General features: G+C 37.3%; 1 protein-coding gene across 1 annotated transcript in view; it reads right to left on the reverse strand.

The window, feature by feature from the left end:
- The window catches only part of klhl14 (kelch-like family member 14), a 48,663-nt gene that overhangs the window by 8,638 nt on the left and 16,850 nt on the right, over nucleotides 1-23,175 (reverse strand). Inside the window, exon 3 of the mRNA XM_049011412.1 lies at nucleotides 8,864-8,985. Coding sequence (XP_048867369.1) covers nucleotides 8,864-8,985 — 122 coding nt within the window. The remainder of the gene's footprint in view (nucleotides 1-8,863; nucleotides 8,986-23,175) is intronic.

The following is a 23,175-nucleotide window of genomic DNA, read 5'->3' on the forward strand; positions in this document are numbered from 1 at the left end:
AACACTTAAACACTTACAGTGAGTGGTACTTTAAGCTCCATCTCTCTCTCTCTCTCTCTCTCTCTCTCTATATATATATATATATATATATATATATATATATATATATTTAATAACATGTGAGCCTGATAAAATCGCAAAATAAAAAGCATGTCACGTAAATCAGTTATAAATGTTTTCAGAAAACATTCGCAATGACCCTGTAAAACATATAATCTAAAACAAGATGAAATTGAACTAAACGTTTATACATATATAGTTTATTATAGTAACCCATAAGTTGCACGGATTTGAATTTGCTAGCCAGACGGACACCGAGCAGGGCCGTATTCACTCCTGCTATCATTTGGAGAAACAGCAGTGCACTTAACCTTTCATGCACCGTCTCACATGCCTGGCGGCCTGCTGATCATGCCTTCCAAAGATAACCAATGAGGCTTCAGCTGGTCTAATCGCCCAATGAGAGTCAGCTGGATGTTTAACGGCCAGCTCCTGTGGCCCGTAGCGTGGTGCTGGGAGCTGTCCAAGCTCTGTGCTGAATGCCCGGCTGCACTGTCCACATTCCACCCTGCACTGCATCACATGACTCCCTCATGTGTGAAGCATCCTATGAAATCATTGGCTTATGTGATGCATACTGGGACTCTGGCGCAGACACTTAGCAGGAATCCCCTTGCAGTTCTGACACTGAGACCGCATCGCCTCAGAACACCTCCTAGGCTACCCTGTATGATAAATAGCACTGGGAAAATAGAGGACAGGAGGCGTACGAAAAAACAGCCCTCATTTCTGTAGGAACTATGGCAGAAATCCCAGTTTGCTATGGCAGACAAACAAGGGAGAGAAGAGGCTTAAGCAAATTACTCCAACTAACAACTAAAACAACAGCAGCAATTATAATAAATATTATGCCATTTGCACAAAATACACGAAATGCTACAATGATACCTTTTCATTAGGTAGACAATGCTTTTTCTATCCACAGCTGTACTGTCACGATGACTCACATTGGAATACAGGCACACTGCATAAGCCATACAGCCCCTGGTGACAGATTATAATCAAGACATCTAGACTTTGCGCAAAAATGTTTACTTTATTACTAAACACTTGGCTACGTCTTGTTAGACAAACAGGCCTCGTTTCCCTAGACTACAATTCTGGGTGTCGCTTATACTGTCTGTAAAATTGTGACATATTTATAAAAAGCATCAGATATAGCAAACTTCAAAGCGATACTTTTGAGACAATTTTAAAATATACTGGCAAACAAAGCTTGCTATCCACGCCCGTGTTTGTTTAAACATACAGAACGCTGAGCCGCCGGATTCATGTTTACTATAACGAATAAATTGTGTGATAATTACTGTATGATAATATCCTATTTGCTGTACCAAAAAGAACATTTTCACCATTTACTGTACCACTCATTCAGTGTAGAACTGGGGTACCACGGTATTCTGTGATGGAATACTGCTCTTTATAAATAACTGTTGATAAAGATGTACATTTAACAAACCATCAATCAAGTACAGGGTTATGAACTTAAATGTACACAAACTGGGGTTGTTTTCATGGCACAAAAACAAAGTAGTATTGCAGACAAGAAACATGCAGAAAAAGAACTACAAAAAGAGCAAGACATCGTCTATTTACTTCGTGGGATGCAGAGCTATTACTCTGATAAAAAGCTGAGGTTTTAACAAGCATGCCTACACATCTACAGCACACTGTGAACAGAGTTTCTTAAAAGGCAAATTCGACTACTGATCAGTATTCATTTTTTGAACAATGTGTTTACTCTGAGGAACTGAAGGTAATTAACTTAGGAGCCTCTGTGCATGTGATATCAATGGCTATACAGGCATAGGCCGAATACTGCGTGTATTACTACTAAAATTCTAATCTCAATTTTGGCACATCTGTACCACCTACTTAGACCCTTTTCTCACTTGTAATAAGGGTACTTTATTACAGTCCTTGCAGTAAACAGTTTATATGATATAAAAATGAGATTATTCACAGTTTTTTTTTTATTTTAAACCTAATTCATTTGTAGCAAAGAAGGCTGAAAAAAGCTGATAGGCTAAAGTGTTAATTGGCTATGAATAATTTGGATAGTTTGGTAACTATATACACAGCAGGCAAAATAATAATGATTACAGTATAAGGCAAGTAAATGGTGGTTCAGTGAGCAGACATGTGACCTCACACCTTTACTCTACTCTATTCAGTATGACATTGTCCAAAAATAAAGAAATATTAAAACTGACTGTTAGAATGCATAAACACACAAAGAACAAAATCTTTGCTTGTCTAATTTAATAAATCCATTTAAAAATATGAAATGGATTTAACAAACTGAGTTTCTGTTTGTTTACCAAACATCTGTTTATACCATGTGATACTTTTCTGCTCTAGACTTGGTACTCGATAAATTTAATAAGCTTACAACAGGAAGATGTTTGCAATCAACAAGAGTTGGTGTGTGGAATGAATTTACATTAGATCACTACAGCTTTATAAACCTTCCAACAAATAATTTAAAGTAAAATCTTTTTTCTCAGTGTGAGTTTCTTAAGGTAAACAGAAAAAGGCATTTTGGGCCTTGGAAAATTAAAGCTCAGTTCCTGTTATGTGGTTCGCACGTTGTTACATAACTGAGGTCAAGACATTTCCCCAGAAGAGTTGAACCTCTTCACCAAGTAAAAACTACACTCTTCAAAAGCAATTAAAATGCCATTTAAAACTCCCTTAAAGGCACATGGTGAAGCATTCAGCGTCAAAGCCTATAGCATAATATTGGAAATTATTTTAGCTAAATGCTAAAATAAATTAGACATAACAGGCATCTGTTATCTTGTCACTTACCGTGTTAAAAATTCTATAAAACAATCAGCTATATTCTTAAATATCCAAGGACCATTTTATTTAATGTTTATGACGTTAACTGGAAACATGGTGACAATTAAAACGCAAATTGTGTGTTTTATGTTTTTGTGCATTACTGTATGTACAAAGGGCAAGAGCAATACCAATTATATGCTAACAATCTTCTTTTTTAACTGTGGCTGAAATAAAACAGGAGTCTTGCGTATCGCTTATCCAGTAGAGGGTCACGAGGTGCCTGAAGCCTCACTTATCCTAATGCTGTAAATAAAATATGCAAGCTGGCAAGAGGCAGAACTGCAGCTCGCGGACAGCTAAACTGATTAGCATCATCTCCATGCTGATTGATCACCAGTCCCATGGCTAACAGTGCCTCAGGTAGTGAATCCCGGCTGAATCCATGCAGGCCGCCAGTGTAAGTGAATGGGGATTCGCGCATACCGTGTAGTCTGTCGGGCTCCCGGCACTCTTTATTTTGGTGGTTTTAGCATGTTTTGGGACTGCTAAAGGCACCTTGTACCTTTAATGTTTGCCATGTTCTGTAATAGTAAAGTCCTCCTTTTTGTTGAGTCCTGCTGTGCTCGGCCACTGTCCTGCCCTTGTGACAGACCTCAGCCTCACAGCACATGGAAAACTAAGCAGAAACTGTAACTCTGCTATGATGATTTTTATATAAAATAAGATTCAGTAACAGTATCATACTGCATCACTAAATGTAATTGGCTAATGATAAGTGAAACACCGAAACTAAGATCTAAAATTCATTATTATCTGAATAATGGTTTGAAAAATGTAAACCTCTTTAAACAAATCTTCATAAATACGGAAAATATGAACATATTCAGTCAATCCATTAATCTTCTTTATCTGTTTATCCAGCACAGGATAAGTATCTATAGGCTCATGTTATATATAGAATCTATAGGTTCATGTAATATATAGAATCTAAAGGTTTGTGTTATATATATATTCTATAGGTTCATGTTATATATAGAATCTATAGGTTTGTGTTATATATAGAATCTATAGGTTCATGTTATATATAGAATCTATAGGTTCATGTAATATATAGAATCTATAGATTCGTGTTATATATAGATTCTATAGGTTCATGTTATATATATATATATATATATATATATATATATATATATATATATATAGAATCTATAGGGTCGTGTTATACATAGAATCTATAGGTCCGTGTTATATATAGAATCTATAGGTTCATGTAATATACAGAATCTAAAGGTTTGTGTTATATATATTCTATAGGCTCATGTTATATGTAGAATATAAAGGTTCGTGTTATATATAGAATCTATAGGTTCGTGTTGTATATATAATCTACAGGTTCATGTTATATATAGAATCTAAAGGTTTGTGTTATATATAGAATCTATAGGTTCATGTTATAATTAGAATCTAAAGGTTCATGGTATATAAACTAAGATCCATATGCATCATATACATATTTCAAAATATCCACAATCAAGTGAAGTTTTTCAATGAAGAAAAATCGGTTTATGTGCTGGAGAACGATGTTGCACGTTTGTGCCCCCTATTGTACAGCAGGATAAAGAACAAATGTGCTTGGATGTTCAAACACAGTAGTAGTGGTACAAGAAGAAGAAGAAGAAGATTAAGGTTGCAGCATCTGACATTCTTGTAAAGCCTTGTAAACACCACGATTCTCAGTGAAACCCTCCAAATAAAATTTCATAAACATGTTTTTAAACTAATTGAAAAGATTTAAGGGCTACAGTAATACATTGTTGTTTTCTGGTTTCTGCATTTTGCACAAGTTTTTTGTTTTGTGACCATAGACATGACAATAAATCTAGATAAAAAATGCATGAAAATGAGACGGACAAAGACGACACGCCTCAGTGTTTCTGCTTCTGCATTTCAGGATTTTTTTACCCTAAAAGAGAGATGCAAAACTATTTCCTTTGCCCTATGGAAGAAACATTGCTACCAAAGTGATGACATACTTTAAATATAACGTCATCCTGCACTTTTCTGTAGTTTCTTGTATCTATATCTTATAGTTTATAGTTAATCAATGAAATTATCGATCCATTATAGTATATATAAATTCTTTAATACAACCATAATGATAAAACATTTATTTAGCACATTAGGTAAACATATCTCATGTTAAATGATGTAACCCAAAGTATGAGCCACAAACTGGCTTAAATGGTAGCACTGTTGCCTTTCACCTACAGGGTTGAATGGGTTTGAGTCCCTGCCCTGCTCTGTCTGTGTGTGATAAAGTGTATATTACACTGTTGGCCAAAAAAAGTTCCCAAAATGTGGAGGGGAAATGCACCTTTTTATCTTGTGTGGACATTTTTCTGTTTCGCAGATTTCTATTAAAATCTGCTTTTTTTGTGATTTTTATTAAAAAAAAATGTGAAAGCAATTAAAAAACAAAAAATGCCAAAAGTCTTGCATTTTGGTGGGTTACCATTGGTTAAGGTTAGGGCTGGGTAGGGGCAAGGTTTGTCATAGTTGGGAATAAAGTCCCAAAGGTCTCTTTCTCTGACACTGTGTGTGTGTATGTGTGTGTGTGTGTGTGAGTGTGTGTGTGTGTGTGCATGTGTGTGTGCCCTGTGATGGACTGGCATCCTATCCAGGATCTACCTGCACTTTGGGCCCTATGCTGTCAGTGCCAGCTCCCCCGTGCCTTTCAAATGGATGGATACCTATAATGCTTAATGGGCTTCAAACAAAATAGGAATGTTTTGAAGATGGCGAAAAAAAATACCATTTTACCCTTCTTTGTCAAGCAATTACATACACTGTACACTAGGTGGCAATCTCTGTCTTAAGGTTTGGCAGCTGAGGCATGTAGAAATTTAGGAGGTATGTTGCAAAAAACAGATGATATATTAATCACACAGTTGAATTGCTTTAGCATCTCACATTCACATTTTTATAATGATCCTTACTCTGACATGCTATGGTGTGAAAAGAGACTGATTTAAAGTTGGCAATCAAAATAAATGTACAGTATCCATAATGTGAGGCCATACTTCGAATTGCAGTATTGTAGCTCAAAGTAAAGGTGTTAGTCAAATGGCTGCAGTGTGGCACTTCTACAGTGAAGCCCACACTGGCCCAGGTATTGTGAGTCTAGGTGTGCTACAGTGATGGTTATGCTAACCTAGCAACTGAAGTGAGACTGCAACACCGACCTCAGAGGCAATCCTATGCCAAAGGCTAATTTACATATTACCCTATTTAAACGTTTTAACATTTTAGTCCTTCACCAGTATTTCAGCTATATAACTTAATTTAATCTGCACTGTCAAAGGTGAAATGTTAAGCAATATGTGCAGACGAGATGTAATTTCAAGTAAACCTTTTTTCCTCCCCACTGTGGAAGGCAATTTCAGCTAGTCGAACGAAATGAACTCTTACCGGAATCTAAATAAGGAAAACCACAGACTTGCTTTGCATAGATACTGTTGTGCTTCCTAGGCAGAAGACCGAAACAAATTCAGCTATACAAAAGACTTAGAAAGATCAGCTTAATGAAACTCTAACTCTGGCAAAGTCTTTGAAATTTGAAGATAGAACCATGGATGGCATTTGTCAGTCATACGAACTAGCCTGCTTTATGGTCTGTGGAGATTCAGAGACTCCTTCATTCGTTTACACTTAGATAAAATTTGGTAATCAAATAGTATCATGGTAAAGGTCAGCACTGCAAGCATACTGATGAGTATACAATTGCCTTAAGCTATGATCCCTTAAAGATAGGTTCCCAAAACCATTAGTTGAGAACTGATAATTATTACAGTGAGCAGCACAGTGTACTATTGTGTTTCCTTCCACACGCCAAAGTTCATGACAGCTGGTGACTAAGCTATCCTTAGGAAGCGAGTGTCTATACCTTGCAAGGTACTGCCACTTCATCTAGCACTGAGTCTCCTGGAACAAGTTCTGGGTAACTGAGACCTCATATGCATGAAATTTACGGATGGATGAATGGAACACAGAACAGGGTGATAAAAAAGGTTTTCTTATAACACATAACAAAAATGCTTCATTAGATACTATTTTTATCTAAACATGCTTTTCAAACCAACTTTAAGTTGTTCACCCAATAATGACCCTTCAGAGCAAGAATTCCTCAGAGCAGATTGAAGCCTTACAATACTTCTAGGTCCTCAGTTTTTAATAGCTTAAAATTTAATCTAATTACAAAAAGGCAGGCAGGGTGGCTCCTCATTCTAAACGAGGCATTACGAAAAGGCAGGCAGGGTGGCTCCTCATTCTAAACGAGGTATTACGAAAAGGCAGGCAGGGTGGCTCCTCATTCTAAACGAGGCATTACAAAAAGGCAGGCAGAGTGGCTCTTCATTCTAAATGAGGCATTACGAAAAGGCAGGCAGGGTGGCTCCTCATTCTAAACGAGGCATTACGAAAAGGCAGGCAGGGTGGCTCCTCATTCTAAACGAGGCATTACGAAAAGGCAGGCAGGGTGGCTCCTCATTCTAAACGAGGCATTACAAAAAGGCAGACAGGGTGGCTCCTCATTCTAAACGAGGCATTACGAAAAGGCAGACAGGGTGGCTCCTCATTCTAAACGAGGCATTACGAAAAGGCAGGCAGGGTGGCTCCTCATTCTAAACGAGGCATTACAAAAAGGCAGACAGGGTGGCTCCTCATTCTAAACGAGGCATTACGAAAAGGTAGACAGGGTGGCTCCTCATTCTAAACGAGGCATTACAAAAAGGCAGACAGGGTGGCTCCTCATTCTAAACGAGGCATTACGAAAAGGCAGACAGGGTGGCTCCTCATTCTAAACGAGGCATTACGAAAAGGCAGACAGGGTGGCTCCTCATTCTAAACGAGGCATTACGAAAAGGTAGACAGGGTCGCTCCTCATTCTAAACGAGGCATTACAAAAAGGCAGACAGGGTGGCTCCTCATTCTAAACGAGGCATTACGAAAAGGTAGACAGAGTGGTTTCTCATTCTGATCTGTTTCACCCCACTTCCTCATAACCCTGTGAGATGGATGATTGAAAAGTACTCTTAAATAAGAGGACTTCATTCTGCATTTTAAATTGTATACTATCTAAATCACTATAAATGACACAGATGACTACCTGATGTACTATTACAGAAGACACAGACAGACAGACAGACAGACAGACAGACAGACACACACACACACACACACACACACACACACACACAAACGACTGCTGAACTAGTTATTTTAGAACTAGATTTTTACCAAAAGAACTTTTTCAAGTTCAATGACCAGCCCTGCAGTTGTACTCTTGAGAAAGGTAATTAACCTAAATTGCCTCTGAAAATGACAAAATGTTCATAATCATGGAAAATGATGAAAATGTTCAGTAGTCTACGTGACTAAGAAAAATCAGTACTATTTAATTCAATAATACAAAATATTATTACATATTTACATAGACAATTAATGCAAGTTTTTGTTACTATAATGCTATGCATTTTTTTCATTTATTCCCAACAACACACACAGTCTTTGTTTTACAACCAAACAATTTTAAGAACAATAGGGTAATTATAATGAGTCCCAGATGGAAGGCTGTCCTTTTGGCACATATTGGTTCGGTATGGATTTTGGGAGTTTATTTAACGTGCTTGCATGTAAAGACTTACCAGCGAGAAATTCTCATCTCACGTCTGATGTTACATCTACAGTAAATCGTTAAATGAAAATGAGCCTTGCCAAGAGATTTCAGCAGAAACAAGGGAGGCCATGCATTAAGCTCCAGAAGAGTGTGAAGTCACGCTCTGATTAAAAGCCCATATTAAAACTGATAGTGATACATCATTGCCTAAAGAATTTAAGGGAATATTTCTGTGTGTTACCAAGGGTACCAGCACCTGTTCCCTGCTTCAGCAGCCAAGTCGGTCTGACTCACTGAGGCAGACACACGTACGCAAGGGTCAGGGGTCATTTTACTCACTTGTGAGGATCTTCCATGTCTTCTTCTCGTCGTCGTAGTATTGGACCAGATTACTTGGCAGGCGATCTGGGCCAGGCGGCAAGCCTCCAACCAGCAGCAGCATTCTCTTGTTGGAGCGAATTCTGTGGAAGCGTACAGGGACATGACGGGTTACCTACTCGCGTGTGTCAATGTGCTGTGCGTGGGTCACTTAGGGGATATTTAACTTTAGACATAAAGACATGAGTAGCAATAAGCACAAATAGAGTGGAATGATATACAATGCAATAGAGGAGCAAAGTGAAACATCCGGGAAATGCTTTGGAAATTCATAACCTATTCAGAAAATATTTTATAATAGTATATTTAAAGGCTGTCGCTCTGTGACTCTATACTGGATACATAGTTGGGAGATGGACAGATGAATATATATTCAATGCAGATTAGGGCTGAACAATTTGTATTCAAGTTGAAAAAGCGATTTGAAACAACATGATTAGCAAATCACAAAGGCTGCGATTTAGGATGCGCATTATACAGCGAGTCTGACCGACTTTAAAAATATCCTGAGAACAGTTTAAGAAATCCATGCCACCCTCCTTGGGTGACAGTCATTCTCACCAATCAGAAATGCTTTGCTCCTTGTGTGACAGTCATTCTCACCAATCAGAAATGCTGTGCTCCTTGTGTGACAGTCATGTTCACCAATCACAATTCGCCCAAGGTGACGGTGTATATGCCCACAAATAACAAAGACATGAAATCCAATGAAAACATCACATTAATCGTGTGAAAAAATATTGATCTTCGTGTGAAAATATCTCACCTTATTATATTGTATATTTGGTAACACTTTATATTAACTGCACATTCATAATGTATTCGTTAAGTATTCATAAAACATTCATAAACATCACGCATATATACCTTAACATCCTAACATCCCTTAACAGCTTTAATATACATTAATAAATTTTTTTATTATTTATTCATTACTTGATTATACAATTATAATGCTTGTTATTATTATATAATGTTTGTTATTAATGTATATTCACTATTAAGGGATGTTAGGATTTTAAGCTGTTTAAGGTACATGATGTTTATGAATGTTTCATGAATACTTAACGAATACATTATGAAGGTGTACTGAACGTTTTATGAATGCAATATAAAAGCATTATGAAGGTGCACTTAATGTAAACCGTATATTTATATTATATATTATATTACACAATACAAGTCTTCTCCTCTCAGTTATAAGCTAGTTTAGGAATAAATGCAAACTTGTGGTTTGGTAAAACATAAAACTGTTTTCCGACTGTATTTTCAGGGATTCCTTTAATTCAGTTGTTAATTTAGGTCACATTGTGCCATACAGTAAATTTGGGGCCGGAATATAACTCGCCTCAGTTCTGGCATCTGGTCCGCAGCAGGTGCCTGACAGATCTGAAGGAGGTGACTGTACAATGGCTGCGCAATGACAGTATCCATCCATTCATTTTAATGAACCTCGCACTCAGCCAAGGCTGTAGCTACATGTGATCTCAGGAAAGACAGGGCACAAGGTGAGCTACAGTTATATATTCCATCATTCCGCTACCAAGAGGAGTAACAGCAACAAATATAAGTAAACCAGGCCAAACAGGATATATTTCATTTATATTTTTCCCCACTACAATCAGAAAACCAGACTGCAATGTCTAAATCAGTGATGTAATTTTACTTTTAAAAAATTGTATATGTTAAGTGCCAAACATTTTTGCGTTGTTGCATTTTTAGGATCTTATAGCATCGGGAACTAAACTTGTAATGTGACTCTTGAAATTTGCCTGAATCATTAAAATAACAGTCTCATTTTATGGACGTGAACCCAACAGTTAAGGGGTCATTATTTAGGTTGTGAATTTGTAGGACAGCTTTGAAATTGAGTAAAAAAGAAGTTACAGTGAAACAAATGCAAAAAGAGAGTATGATACAATATTTGAGTGTTTAGGTGTTGTAGTGGGAACTGCTAGTTCAATTATCAAGAATTACAACCTAATTGCCCTAACTGACGATCCCCCAAAACTGAGATCATTCCTCTCACAATAATTTGTGAGAGATATCATAAAGAAGCTTGTAGTCACTTTAATGGAGCTACAGAGCTCAGAAACTGAGAGCAGAGTAAAGGCACATCAGTCGGACAGATCAAGAGCTCAGCAAACCACTGGCCTTTATGCAACAGTGGCACAAGCAAGGCCATTATCCAAAAAGAACCATGTGATAAAAATACTGTCATGGTGATCCAGAAATATGTGGAGAAATATTTCATGATTAGAGACCTAGGCTTTGAGAAAAGCTCTTTTGTCAAAATTCATGTAACACTGCCCATAATTCAAAAATACTATGCATACAATGACGTACGGTGATCTCAGAATCTTGTGGGGCTGCTTTTCCTCAGCAAGGAGAGGAATATCTGAGGGCTGGATGGCATATCGATAAAATATCATATTGTGATCATGAACATTCATATCGTAATATAGCCTAAAAACTGGTTTTCTTGCATAATTGCTAGTTATAATGCATTATTTTTACACAAATTCCATCAAGGTATGAGTTTGCTGTTGGTGTAATTTATTAAATCTGTCACATGATAACTATTAGTAAAAAAAAGTCTGCATATACAGAATTTTATAATATTGTGATAAATATCAATACTGTGAAAATATCTGAAAAAATTGTGATATCATTTTTAGCGCACAACACCCATGCCTCAGATAGCTCACTGAAAAAGAAGGAAAATGCAGTACAGGAAACACTGCAGGAGACCCTGTTTCGGTCTGCTGTAAAACGGAATCTGGCGGCAAAGTTAATTTTCGAGTAGGATAATGACAAACACAAGACCAACAAAATACTGCAGTGAATATCCACATAGCGCTCCCTGGAAAAGTGGCCAGTGAGCATGTATGCGTGCTGCAGTGTCGGCTGTGGAGTCCTGCATGGACTCTGTGCTGTGAAGCTTTCATCCAGCACTGGTATCTCTGTGATCCTCTGTGATTTCCAGCAAGAAAATACTGTAATATTCACTGCACAAATACTCTAAATAATATCTTACTCCAAAATCTAAATTACTATCAATGAAAAGAAATATGTGTAATGCCTCTAACAATATGTGCAATAACAGATATTGACTAAAACTAAAAATATGCAATACTTTGCAGTCCTAACAAAAATGCAAGTAACCTGCCAAGTTACTGATCTCTGTCTCATATACTTCCAAAGACCATTCCCCTAAACTCAACCTCCAAATGCCAAAAAGATGACATAAAGTACAGTATGTGTCCAAAGGATCTGAACGCGTCCCCCTACTGTTTACACTGCCAATCAGAAAGTAATGAAGCGACTCGGGCCTCCCTGTAGGGCTCCGCACATATCAGCTAACAGGACGCTTACCGAACGGCAGTGTGGCACACAGCGTTAAAAATCATACTCAGCTTCAACCTCACATTGGGTGCGGTTCCTCAAGTGATTAGCAAGTTGCAAAAGCACTTGTATGTCAATTAGAAAGCCTTACGCCGTGACTATTAGTGTATACAAGACACAACGATATCCTAAACACAAAAAAGTTCAGTTTTTTTCTTCAAAAATGACATCAAATCAAGAAATAAAAAAACAAATGAAGACAAACATCTAGAACTGATTTTTACTACTTTCCTAAGAGTGAGAGAGGTGCAAGTTCACCCTTAAATAGTCTGAAAGCACAAGCCCCATTGCCTTTGATCACATCACCCCACCATCTGCATCACCACCACACTCACACAAAGATCTGCTGCATCCCTGTCATGTTCAAGGTCGACAGTCAGTGGGGAGGGTCACAATCTGTAACGGAAATCCCCCAAGACACTCACTACTGCTCAGGATGAAGTGTAAACTATATCTAAGCTTCCCCTTCCTCCGGCCACTCAAACATGCAGCCTGTTTCCATTATGTTTCCGTATGTTAAAATATGTTTCTTTAAAATAAAAGGTGAGTTAGGATGAAGGAGGGGGTCAGAAGACACCAAGAGTTAAGAGTTTTGACTGAGGAAGCAAATGAGGTTGATGACCTATTAACAAAATGAAAACGGAACAAACAATATAGTTACCTCAAAAACATAAGCATACAGCATCCAAATATCACAACATGCAAAAGCAGCACAGTTAACCAAGAAATACTGAAGCAGGTTAAATGTTAAATATCATTGTTGTACAACTGAAAACAGATCAAGTGAAACTAAAGCAGGTGTCATGAATTAATTACTGACCAGACATTTGTTGTCTTGTGACTTGAACTACTCAAACCTACCATAAAAACATGAACATTACAGGCTTTCTTTCTTTTTCTTTCTTTCTTTCTTTCTTTCTTTCTTTCTTTCTTTCTTTCTTTCTTTTCCATTAATGATTATTAATCAAATTAAATATTTGATTTTTTCTCATGGAAAATTCAAATGACAATTAGTGATCTAGTTTCAAAAGATGCATGATGCATTTCTCTGTCCATAATATAACAGGTCCAAAGTATTATAATACAATTCAATTTATTTTTTTTTAAATGCTTTGTATAGTGATTCAGTTCTTACATATAAGATTCTGCATGTCAGACTTAGACCATGAAGTTGAAAAAAAAAACATTACTATGACCATCACCACTGTCAGAAATTTTACAAACATAATTTATAATCATTTACCATGAACAATGAAGCCAATATTGATGCCATCTGAATAAATAATTGTTTAGCTGTCATTGTAAACACTACAATGAAAAGTGGACACCCCCAAAACTGAAAACAAGCAAGCATTAAAAAATGTGTGAACTGAAAACTCACAGATTCAACAAACAAAGGGCCTCCACTATTTATGAGGTATTTCTCTTTATCTAGAAATACCTTCAGGCAAACTACAAGTACTGCCTACGGTTAGATCAGCAAACATCTCACATGTGACTGATTGCCACCCCGTATTGCTTTTTAAAGGCTTCCAAAGTAAATGCAGTCCTGTTGCAAACGAGCATGTGGCAACTCCGTTGGCAGATGCTGAAAATCCAGCGACTCCTCCTTCTTACCGCAGCTCCTGAAGGTCCAAGCCGAGTCTCGTCCGTTTGTGTAGTTCCGGGCAGATCTGTCACGTATCTACTGCTAATTTTATACGGAATATATCATCGGGTCATGCTGCCATCTTGTCTTCTTATGCAGAACCCTTGATTCATACAATAAATCATATCTGCTCAGGTTCAGGACTCAAACTAAACGGCACTTTCCCTCTCTTTAATAGCCGCGTGGTGTTCAGCAGAGGATGGGTCTGGATCACGGAGCTGTTCGTGAGCTGAGCAGTTGGGGCTGTTCATGGCTTGTTTTAGAGTTGTCTGTCTGAGGTTTCCTTCATGGTTCACCAGGACCATTCTGCATTTCACTTAGTTGTCTGATCTTTTGTATAACCAAAGTATTTATCAACACACTTTCTCGCCTTTCCTTTCCGCACATCCGTCTGCCTCCTGCTCAGAGCCATCTGCTATTCTATTTGCATGTGTACATTTGTAGACACTACTTTTCAGTTGTATTACAAGATCGCCTTCTGAGAAGGGGTCAGGATTTTCACACGACACAAAGTCATGCTTGCTAGCAGACATAATTTCCAGCCGGAATTTCCAAAAAGGTCGACAGACAGCTAGATAACTCAGTGTACTTATCGACAGACAAAAACATTCTATCTGTTTCATATAAAGCCCAGATTTCCAATCCAGATATTTATTCTATTTTTACTAAATAAAATGGGACATATATGAAACCAACAAGATGCCAATATTTCATTATTATAATCAGCAAATTTTCATGCCCCTTTACATGGAGCTACCATATTACTTGTGAAAATGAATCCCGCAAATATTGCTTTGTGATCATCCTTGAATAATATAATACAAACGTCATCTTTATTGGTTATAAAAACAAAACTCCTTTCTTCGTAGACGGCAAGTTTATTTAATGTGTTAATCCGAGTTTCTCATTCTACCACCTGGGATGATCATATTTGGAAAACAACACCACAATAAAAGCTTTTCATTTGTGTTATATGCCTGCTAATGTGCTCAATTGTGCTCTAAATTTTGTTCACTGGCTATATCCACTTCGCTTCATTTTTGCATAACTTACAGCTGTATTTTATCCAACAGGGATGAATTTATAGTAGAGAAACAGGTCTTAAATAGGAGTGGGGTTCAAAACCACATGGAAATATCCATTAAACACTTAAGCCACTGGGCTCTCATGGAGCTTTTTATCCGCTTTTAATAAAACTGTTCCAAAGAAATAAAGAAAAAGAGAGAGAGAGAGAGAGTATTGTGCCGTGGAAGAGGGAGAGAGACTGCAGCTTCAGGAACCATGGGGTCACAAAGTAAATACATTCTAGGCAAATAAACGGCGCTATTGGGAAATGGAAGATGTGCGATGTAATGTGCCTCTTAGTCAGTGTGCGGTTCAGGACGCTTTCTGGATCATTCCGTACCGGGTAGTACAGCGTATACTATGCTGTTTTAAAACACATTCAGCAGAGAGCAGCAGAAAATGACTTCTGGTCTTAAAGACAAAGACTGGTCGGAGGCTCAACCAGCAGAATCCGGACCAGTGCTTAAAGCACAATTAAATAAATCGTTTTACTTAAGCATGGATGCTCTGCGAGTCTTCTCTAAGTACATCCAGGCTCAAGCTTCTTAAGCAGTCATGTGAGAGCTGTGTATTTTAAGAGCTTTGTGGACATGGAAAGCAGGTCTGGAGCAAAAAATATGTAAAATGTTCCCCTGCTGATATAAGTGTGTGAAACACAATAGAACAAAAGGGGCTGAACAATGGCAGAGCGTCTTTATTATTCATAATAATGATGACATATAATGAAGTAACTGCCATACGCTTTACCATCATTGCACCTATAATTTATCTTTATAGATAATTGCCAACAATACTTGAAGAAGCTAAGCATTAAAATGTCCAGAATACCCAAAAACGACTATAGGGAATATCATGGTACTGTAATAGCATTTAGAACTATATATGTATACATATTTATTTTGCTGCATCCAATCATTCATGTACTTGCATTAGCTTGCAGGTCAGTTTGCATAAAGGCAAATAAGTGAATATCAGCCAAAAAGCAGCACCACTTAAAAAGAGGAAAGAGGAAATCACTTTAATCTGCAGCTGCATGCAGCCGTGTTCCCTATCAGTAATATTACAGCATACAGTATATACATCATGGGTATAATGATTTTTCATAGTGACTAATATACGGGAGTGTTGCATGATGCAGTGCAATTGAAAAAGACCCAACAAACCACATAAAGGTGTACCATTACAATGTCAGTTTGCTGTCAAAGTCCTGTCGTGGCTGAATTAAAATATGGAGGCAAGGAGGACGAGGAATCCATGTTTAAATAATCAATGAGGGATGAAAGGGAGAGGAGGGGGCAGCAAGACAGGACGGGCTGCTCAGCTTCCCTCCGTCTTGGTCTGAATGAGCCTGGCCACAATGGTGCCTGATAGGGACACAATGGCAGGGCAGTGGCCTCGGTCGCAGGCAGCAGGGGTCCCTCCCTGCCACCTGCACATGGCGGCACGAGGAGGTGCGGGGAGCACAGAGCGAGAGCTGAACATCCCACTGCGCTCGCAGCGAAGCGCACGCTCCACAGCCCTTACATTAATATGCATGGGTTCACTAATGATCCCCAACCGACCAGAATGATATGGTGTGGAGACAGCAGCAACCGCTCGCTGATATGCAGCCTGGGCGTGATCTGGCCCGTCGCATCTTTCTACTGAATTTTCTTTCTGGTGGTTTCTTTTTTTTTTTAAAAAAAAAAAAAAAAAAAACATTGCTTGAGCAACTGATTCATAATGCCAAATCACCGAAATGTCCCCTTATTTTGTATGCATAATATTCATGAATGTCCAAACGAAAGTGCCCCTCAGCATCAATGAAACCTGTGCATCTAATTCTGCATGTGGAGTGTTCATTTTAAGGGTTTATTACATGTAAGCTGATTAAGTTAGGTGTAGGAAAAATGCATTGTAACGTCAGTCCTCAAAATATAGCGTAGCCTAATTACCGATGGACGCCGACGGTAGATCGATGAATACTGAATGCGTAGTGAATACTGAATATCAATGTGAATGCTAAAAATACCACGTAAATCCACGCTACAGATATTGTCTTTGGTAAAAAAAAAAAACAAAACAGAAACCACAAGTCACATTTGGAAAAACAGAGACCGCTAGATTCTGAGAACTGCTCCAAATATTAACCACTAGAGGGAGCAAGACACACATATGAAAATTGCTTAACCAGAGGACCGATAGTTATCAATTATTAAAGGCTTTCCTAAAAGCAATACTGAAGATATATATGTTGGGCAGCATTGTTTAGGGCGTGTGATGATTATTTTTAGACCACTGCACAACTGAATAATGGTTAACAAACACTTAAAATCAGTCAATGCCAATCAAGGAAATGGCTTCTCGCCAATACCTGGCACTTTAAACTCTTTCAGGCTTATACATACACTATGGCATCCTTCTTTCCATAAACAGAGACAAAGAATGTCGATAACAAGGCACGGGTTACAGAAGCATGATGATACAGCCGCTTAATGTTACCGGGATTGTAAAGATGATGGATTTTTCCATTTCTGTACAGAAACCATTACAGATCATCCCTGGTGCCCCAAAGGACATGATGTCAAAATGTCAAGTATAAAAATAAAAAGGGTAGTTTAATTTTCATAAATACTTACACGTTGACTTCCCAAGGTAGCGTTTACCGTATACTACTTGTCTAGCTACCCTGCATTATTTTTATATGCATCATTTCTTTCAAACAACCATTCACTTTCAATAACCACTTATATAATTATGGTCGCAGTCATTCAAAGGTATTCCTGGTAAGTACAGCACATAATTCTAAATAGAATGTCAGAGTATCCCAGTGCACTGTATCCAACAATATGCAATAGTTTGTTAAATGAGATTTCGGCTTTAATCATTTTTTAATAAGAAGTGGTAGTATAATTAAACCTCTTCAGCTCCTTTGCTTTGAGACAGTAACCCCTAAATCTGTCTATTCCCATGGTTTAATGCTTATTTCTTACATAGCAGACCAACTAAAGGCCCCATACAGCCATGCACTAGTAACACTTTCTCCATAAAATGAATGCAATTCAATTTATGAAAGTATAGTCCACTGCTAATCAATATTAATGTCATCTATAAGACAACAATAAAGCACTTTTAATAAACGGTGAGTCTAAGCTTTTTATTTTAAGCCGCTCACAAATGCTTTTCTCATGTTCTTATCGGTACTTTTCCTTCAATCTCACCGAGGTCCTGCTAGGTTCCTGCTAACGAGAAGCTCACCCATGATGGTGAAATCCCTGTGCAATAAGAGTGTGTCTGATTTCAGTGATCAAATGTTTCAAGTCAACGTTAAATGTAACACAGAGTCTCAGCTGATTCTGAGCTGAACTTTTCCTGACAATTCAGTTTCTTGATAATTCAGTTTCTTATCTAATATACCTGTGAAGGGCATCCTTGCTTTTTGCTAGCAGGAATGCTGACATGACATAGCAGCATTATTTTCCAAGTTTTATTTTATATGTGATGCTGTCGCTGACTCTCTCTGGAAGCTTCTTGCTGGAGACATTGCTTAAATTTCATTACTTGACCCAAATACAGGTGTCTTTATTGTGAAATCATAAAAAGATACATAATCATGTATGTTTGTTTACCTAAGTTAAGGTTTACACAAGATTTCAATAGTTATACATAATTATATTTTTTCTTTAATATTTTATGTCGTTTTGCTTTTAAGATGCTAGTTCAAATAACTATATTAAAATGTCTCGAGTGCTTTGAGAATTACATGTTTATCATTGAAGTACTTTGTCAGACTTGACATGTTAGCAGCATTAACTGGCATCGTCACCAGCAGCACTCGAAGGGCACACTCCAGTCCAGCTCAAGCCGAAATTTTCATGACGTGGACGATTTGAAATGACTGACCTAATTCATGCTGCTTGTTGCTTCCACCCAGAATTTATCCTCCACGTCAACTACGATTCTTTCTTTGGTCTTGTTAAATAAGATCATACAATATCATCACTTTCGAAACCATTAGGATTAGCTTTCCATACTCCTGCATGGCTTACTAGCGCCAAAAACACAGCACTTTGTGACATATATAGCACAGCATCTAGAAAAATAATGGTTGTGATCATCTTGTGAAACGATGTTGCAGATATGCAGATAAAGGGTAAGATGAAGCATACACTGAACCGCTCCAGTAGCTGTGCATGATTTCATGTTTCGTAAATTCCGCCCATTGATGGTCTCCGGTTTCTCTTCACCTTACACCTATGGTGCTACAATGGGATTACTCTGCATTACACCTGACTTCCTAGCTGCTACTTGGCATGCTTTAGATATTAAACGCAAATAATAAGTCCCACATTGCAATTTGGTGCAACACAGTATGACATGGTTTTTAATGTGTAATCTGAACCGCTTTATTTGTAGAGCGAAACAATTATGTGCTCTATAAAGTGTAACTGGCTCCTTGATGAGGATGCCACAGAACTGCAGACTCTTTGGCCTGCAAGATCAAGACTTGAGGAGACTGCAAAAAAGGCAAGCGGCAGTTCACCAGTATCGCTCATCGCGCCAATTAGCACGTGGTAGCAATTCCGGCAATAGCAATTAGCCAGTAGCTTTGCATCACACAAAGAGGACCTTAAATTCTATAACCATAAATGATGAGCTGTTCGTTTTATTGGACGTTTAAAGGCACATGAGGTAATTATTGCATCATTTACTAATTAAATTATCTTACCCCAATTTCTGGAACACGCTTCTTCTCTCTGCTGTCAACAATTTTGATAAATTTGCCAGGCATGATTCAGAGCTGTAACAATTGCCCTTACCTGGTTATGTGATGGACCTTTGAAAAATGAAGCCATTCTTGCATATGGTTAATACAACACTAGTCTATACAATGTTACAACTCTTGATGTGCAATAAATAAATAAATGTTATCAGTACATCACTTCAGTTGAGTATACAACTACACGCTGTAACAAGGCCAAACCCAAAACCATCCAGGCTTGGTTTCGGATAACTTGGTCCATTCAAGACTTTGGAAAACAAAAGATCCATGGTTAAATTTAGAGGTCTGGTATGAGATGCTCTCCTTTTCTTAATTTAATTTGATGCAATGTGGGGAACGCTTTTCGTAATCTCAATCTGTAACAGCTCTCTGTAATCGACTATGGTCACTATCTGCTTCTTTTGTAACCTTTACGTTATACTCTACTGTGTGGTTTATATGTTCATGATATGTTGTAAGTGTAATATTTCTTGTCATATATTAAAAAGCGTTAATCACAAACAAAATGAATGAATGAATAGCAGTTATGTTACCATACTTTCTTACTTGCCTATTACTTTAATAATTCAGAAACTGCAGTGGCTATAAACTACTGTGTTTAAAGCTAATGATACTGCTAATTTGATAGGAGAATGTATGTAACGCTGATTCAACATGAGCAAAGAAACAGTCACCATTTTAATATAAAACTATATCCAGAATTGTGTCAGTTTAAATTATATTATATACGGCATACCCATACTCAGGCTAATATTAAATTATTTTGAAGTTTGAAAAGCATACTTATAGTGAAAAGCAGCTCCTATATAAGTATTTAAGTAAACTTCTCAACTTGCAGAAAGATACCATAATTATATTCACTTTTCATTAAAAAAAACATAACTGATGCAATTTTAATTCTAAGAATAAATTCACAAATTAATTCTCATCAAATTTTAGATAAGCAGACCTGGAATTAAAAAATTTGCTAAACATACTAGAGTATAGTGACCCGTGTTTATATTTACAAGATGCAATACATGCTTAATAATTAGTTCAAGGTATCTGGAAAATATGGCATAATATCTTTAAGAACAGCACCTGTATAATAAATGAAGCAGGATTGGTCGCCTAGCAGTCATACATTTTGTTATTAGTAACTAAATAAAAACATGCATACAAAAATACCATGAACTAGACAATATCTTTCTGTTACTATTGGTTTTAAGTTCAAAGGTCAGAGTAACTCAATGTGGCGATCAGACCTTTTTTTTTATCTTAGAATAAAAAGAAATTACTCTGACCTTTTATTCGAAGTATCTCTCTCTAACATTCTTAGAGTGGCCTTTTTCCGCAAGAGAAAAATAGCCAGGCATTGTCATATTTTTATTTTCTAAATGATGCCTGCAAAACTGATCCATATTATGTATCTCAACAAGATTAAAATGTTGCAGTTCGTTATTGTCAAACTTCTCAAATGCCTGAGTAAAATGCTGCAGCTTGCATTTTCATGAAAATGAAAAAATGACCATATTAAGCCGACTGTATTATCACTTCACTGACTCACTGTAAAACTTTGGATTTATTTCAAGGTACTTAACCTAACACACACAGCATTAAACCTACTTATGTCAGGCTACATATAAATGACCTCATCTACTACTCCGCGCTACCCCATCATGTGAAATAAATTTGATATTTTGTTCTTCCAAAACTTTCATTTTTCTGCAAAAGTAAAGTTTCGTGAAGGATCTCACACTAAGAATCTGCCACTGCCTCCATATGGTAATGATTGAACCGGAGTTTAACAACCTACAAATGTGAAACAATGACTATGAAACATGTGTTTGCTTCTTTCAGCCAAATTTTAGGCAAAGAAACTACATCTGCACTTATCTTCCCCTATTGAAAGCATTTATACCAAAGTTATAATGAATCACTGAAGAGCATAAGCAGAGCTAATTGGAAAATGCCCGCATATGTGCCACCTTAGAAGAAACGAAAGATAATTTAATTGTGCGTGTGTTTATTAGCTATGGGGAACATCAGAAAAGCAGAACATGTTCCTTTTCATATATAAGCAAATAAAGATGTTTAATAGGCTCGCAAATTAATCGAAGATTAATCTCAATTACAATTTTTGTTTACAAAGATTATCAAAACAAAATAATCAAGATAAAACGTTTAGCGGTGATGCTCCCAGCACACCCTTTTCCAGGCCCTTTTCATTTGTTTCTCAATTGAATTATGTTTAGAGCTCAAGGAAATCCACTGCCAAAAAGATAATCCTTTTGTGTTTGGCAAATGTATATCCATGAGTAATTGGGTAAAATAACCGTAATCTCAATACTGACCAAAATATTTTTGCCGTAATCAAGCAGTCCCAGTGTTTACTATGACTGTAAGTTAAGATAACTTACATAAGATTAAATTACTCATTACAGTCAGAATACTTTCTGTGTGCATATTTGTGTTGCTTTGATGCCTGTCTTTGTAGGTGTCCTCTTTCTCCCAAAGCATAATATGGTCACCCTAGTCTACGTGAGTCAAATGATTATGACAGGGAAATGTCAACTGAGAATCTACTAAACTTCCACTAGTATATATTTTTACACTTAGAAGGCTGAGCAATATAATGACAATGATATATTGACTTGACATCATATAAAATTTAAACCATAAGAAAACTAGTAATTTTGATAAACTATTGATAATGAATATTTCTGTGATAACACACATCAGCCTATCACAGAAACCAATGCAACTCCGACCAATTGTACGGCGGTCTTTTAAGAATGGACAACCTATCACCAACAGGAAGGTTTATTAACTTAACGGAGCACAGTACATGCTACTCTGTTGGTAATACACATCTGTCATGGACGACATGAGAGCTTCCTCAGATGAAACTTGTGTGTCAATGTCAGCGAAGAAGGTGACAGCTCAGCAACCAGGACATCTTTTAAAGAGGAGATACTGTGGATAGAGAAGGTAAGAAGATATCTGTGGTGTGGTGGTACTCTCAAAATGTAACGTCTGCTGCGGAGTATCGTAAACTCAGCCAAAAAAACTTGTGCCAACTAAAACTGGAAATACTGAAAACCTATTTCATCACTCGAAGCTTCGTCATCCAATACAACAGGAAGAATAGAAATGCTTGCAATCACACACACCGGGATGAATTGTGTCCTGCAAAGACCATGTCACACAAAAGCTGCAAGGAAGTCAGAGAAAACTGGAAATACTCACCCACCACCCACCAACCCACCAACAAACGGTACTGTTGCCGTTTTCTGCTGTTATGTTGTCAGGATTATCGTTAAGAAAAATGAAAACTATTCAAAAATATGTTCATAAATTAAATAAGAAAATAATCTGTTCAAGGGGAATCCTAAGTGAATGGGATTTTAATCA

Source organism: Brienomyrus brachyistius, chromosome 4 (assembly GCF_023856365.1).
Source record: "Brienomyrus brachyistius isolate T26 chromosome 4, BBRACH_0.4, whole genome shotgun sequence".
NCBI lineage: Eukaryota > Metazoa > Chordata > Actinopteri > Osteoglossiformes > Mormyridae > Brienomyrus > Brienomyrus brachyistius.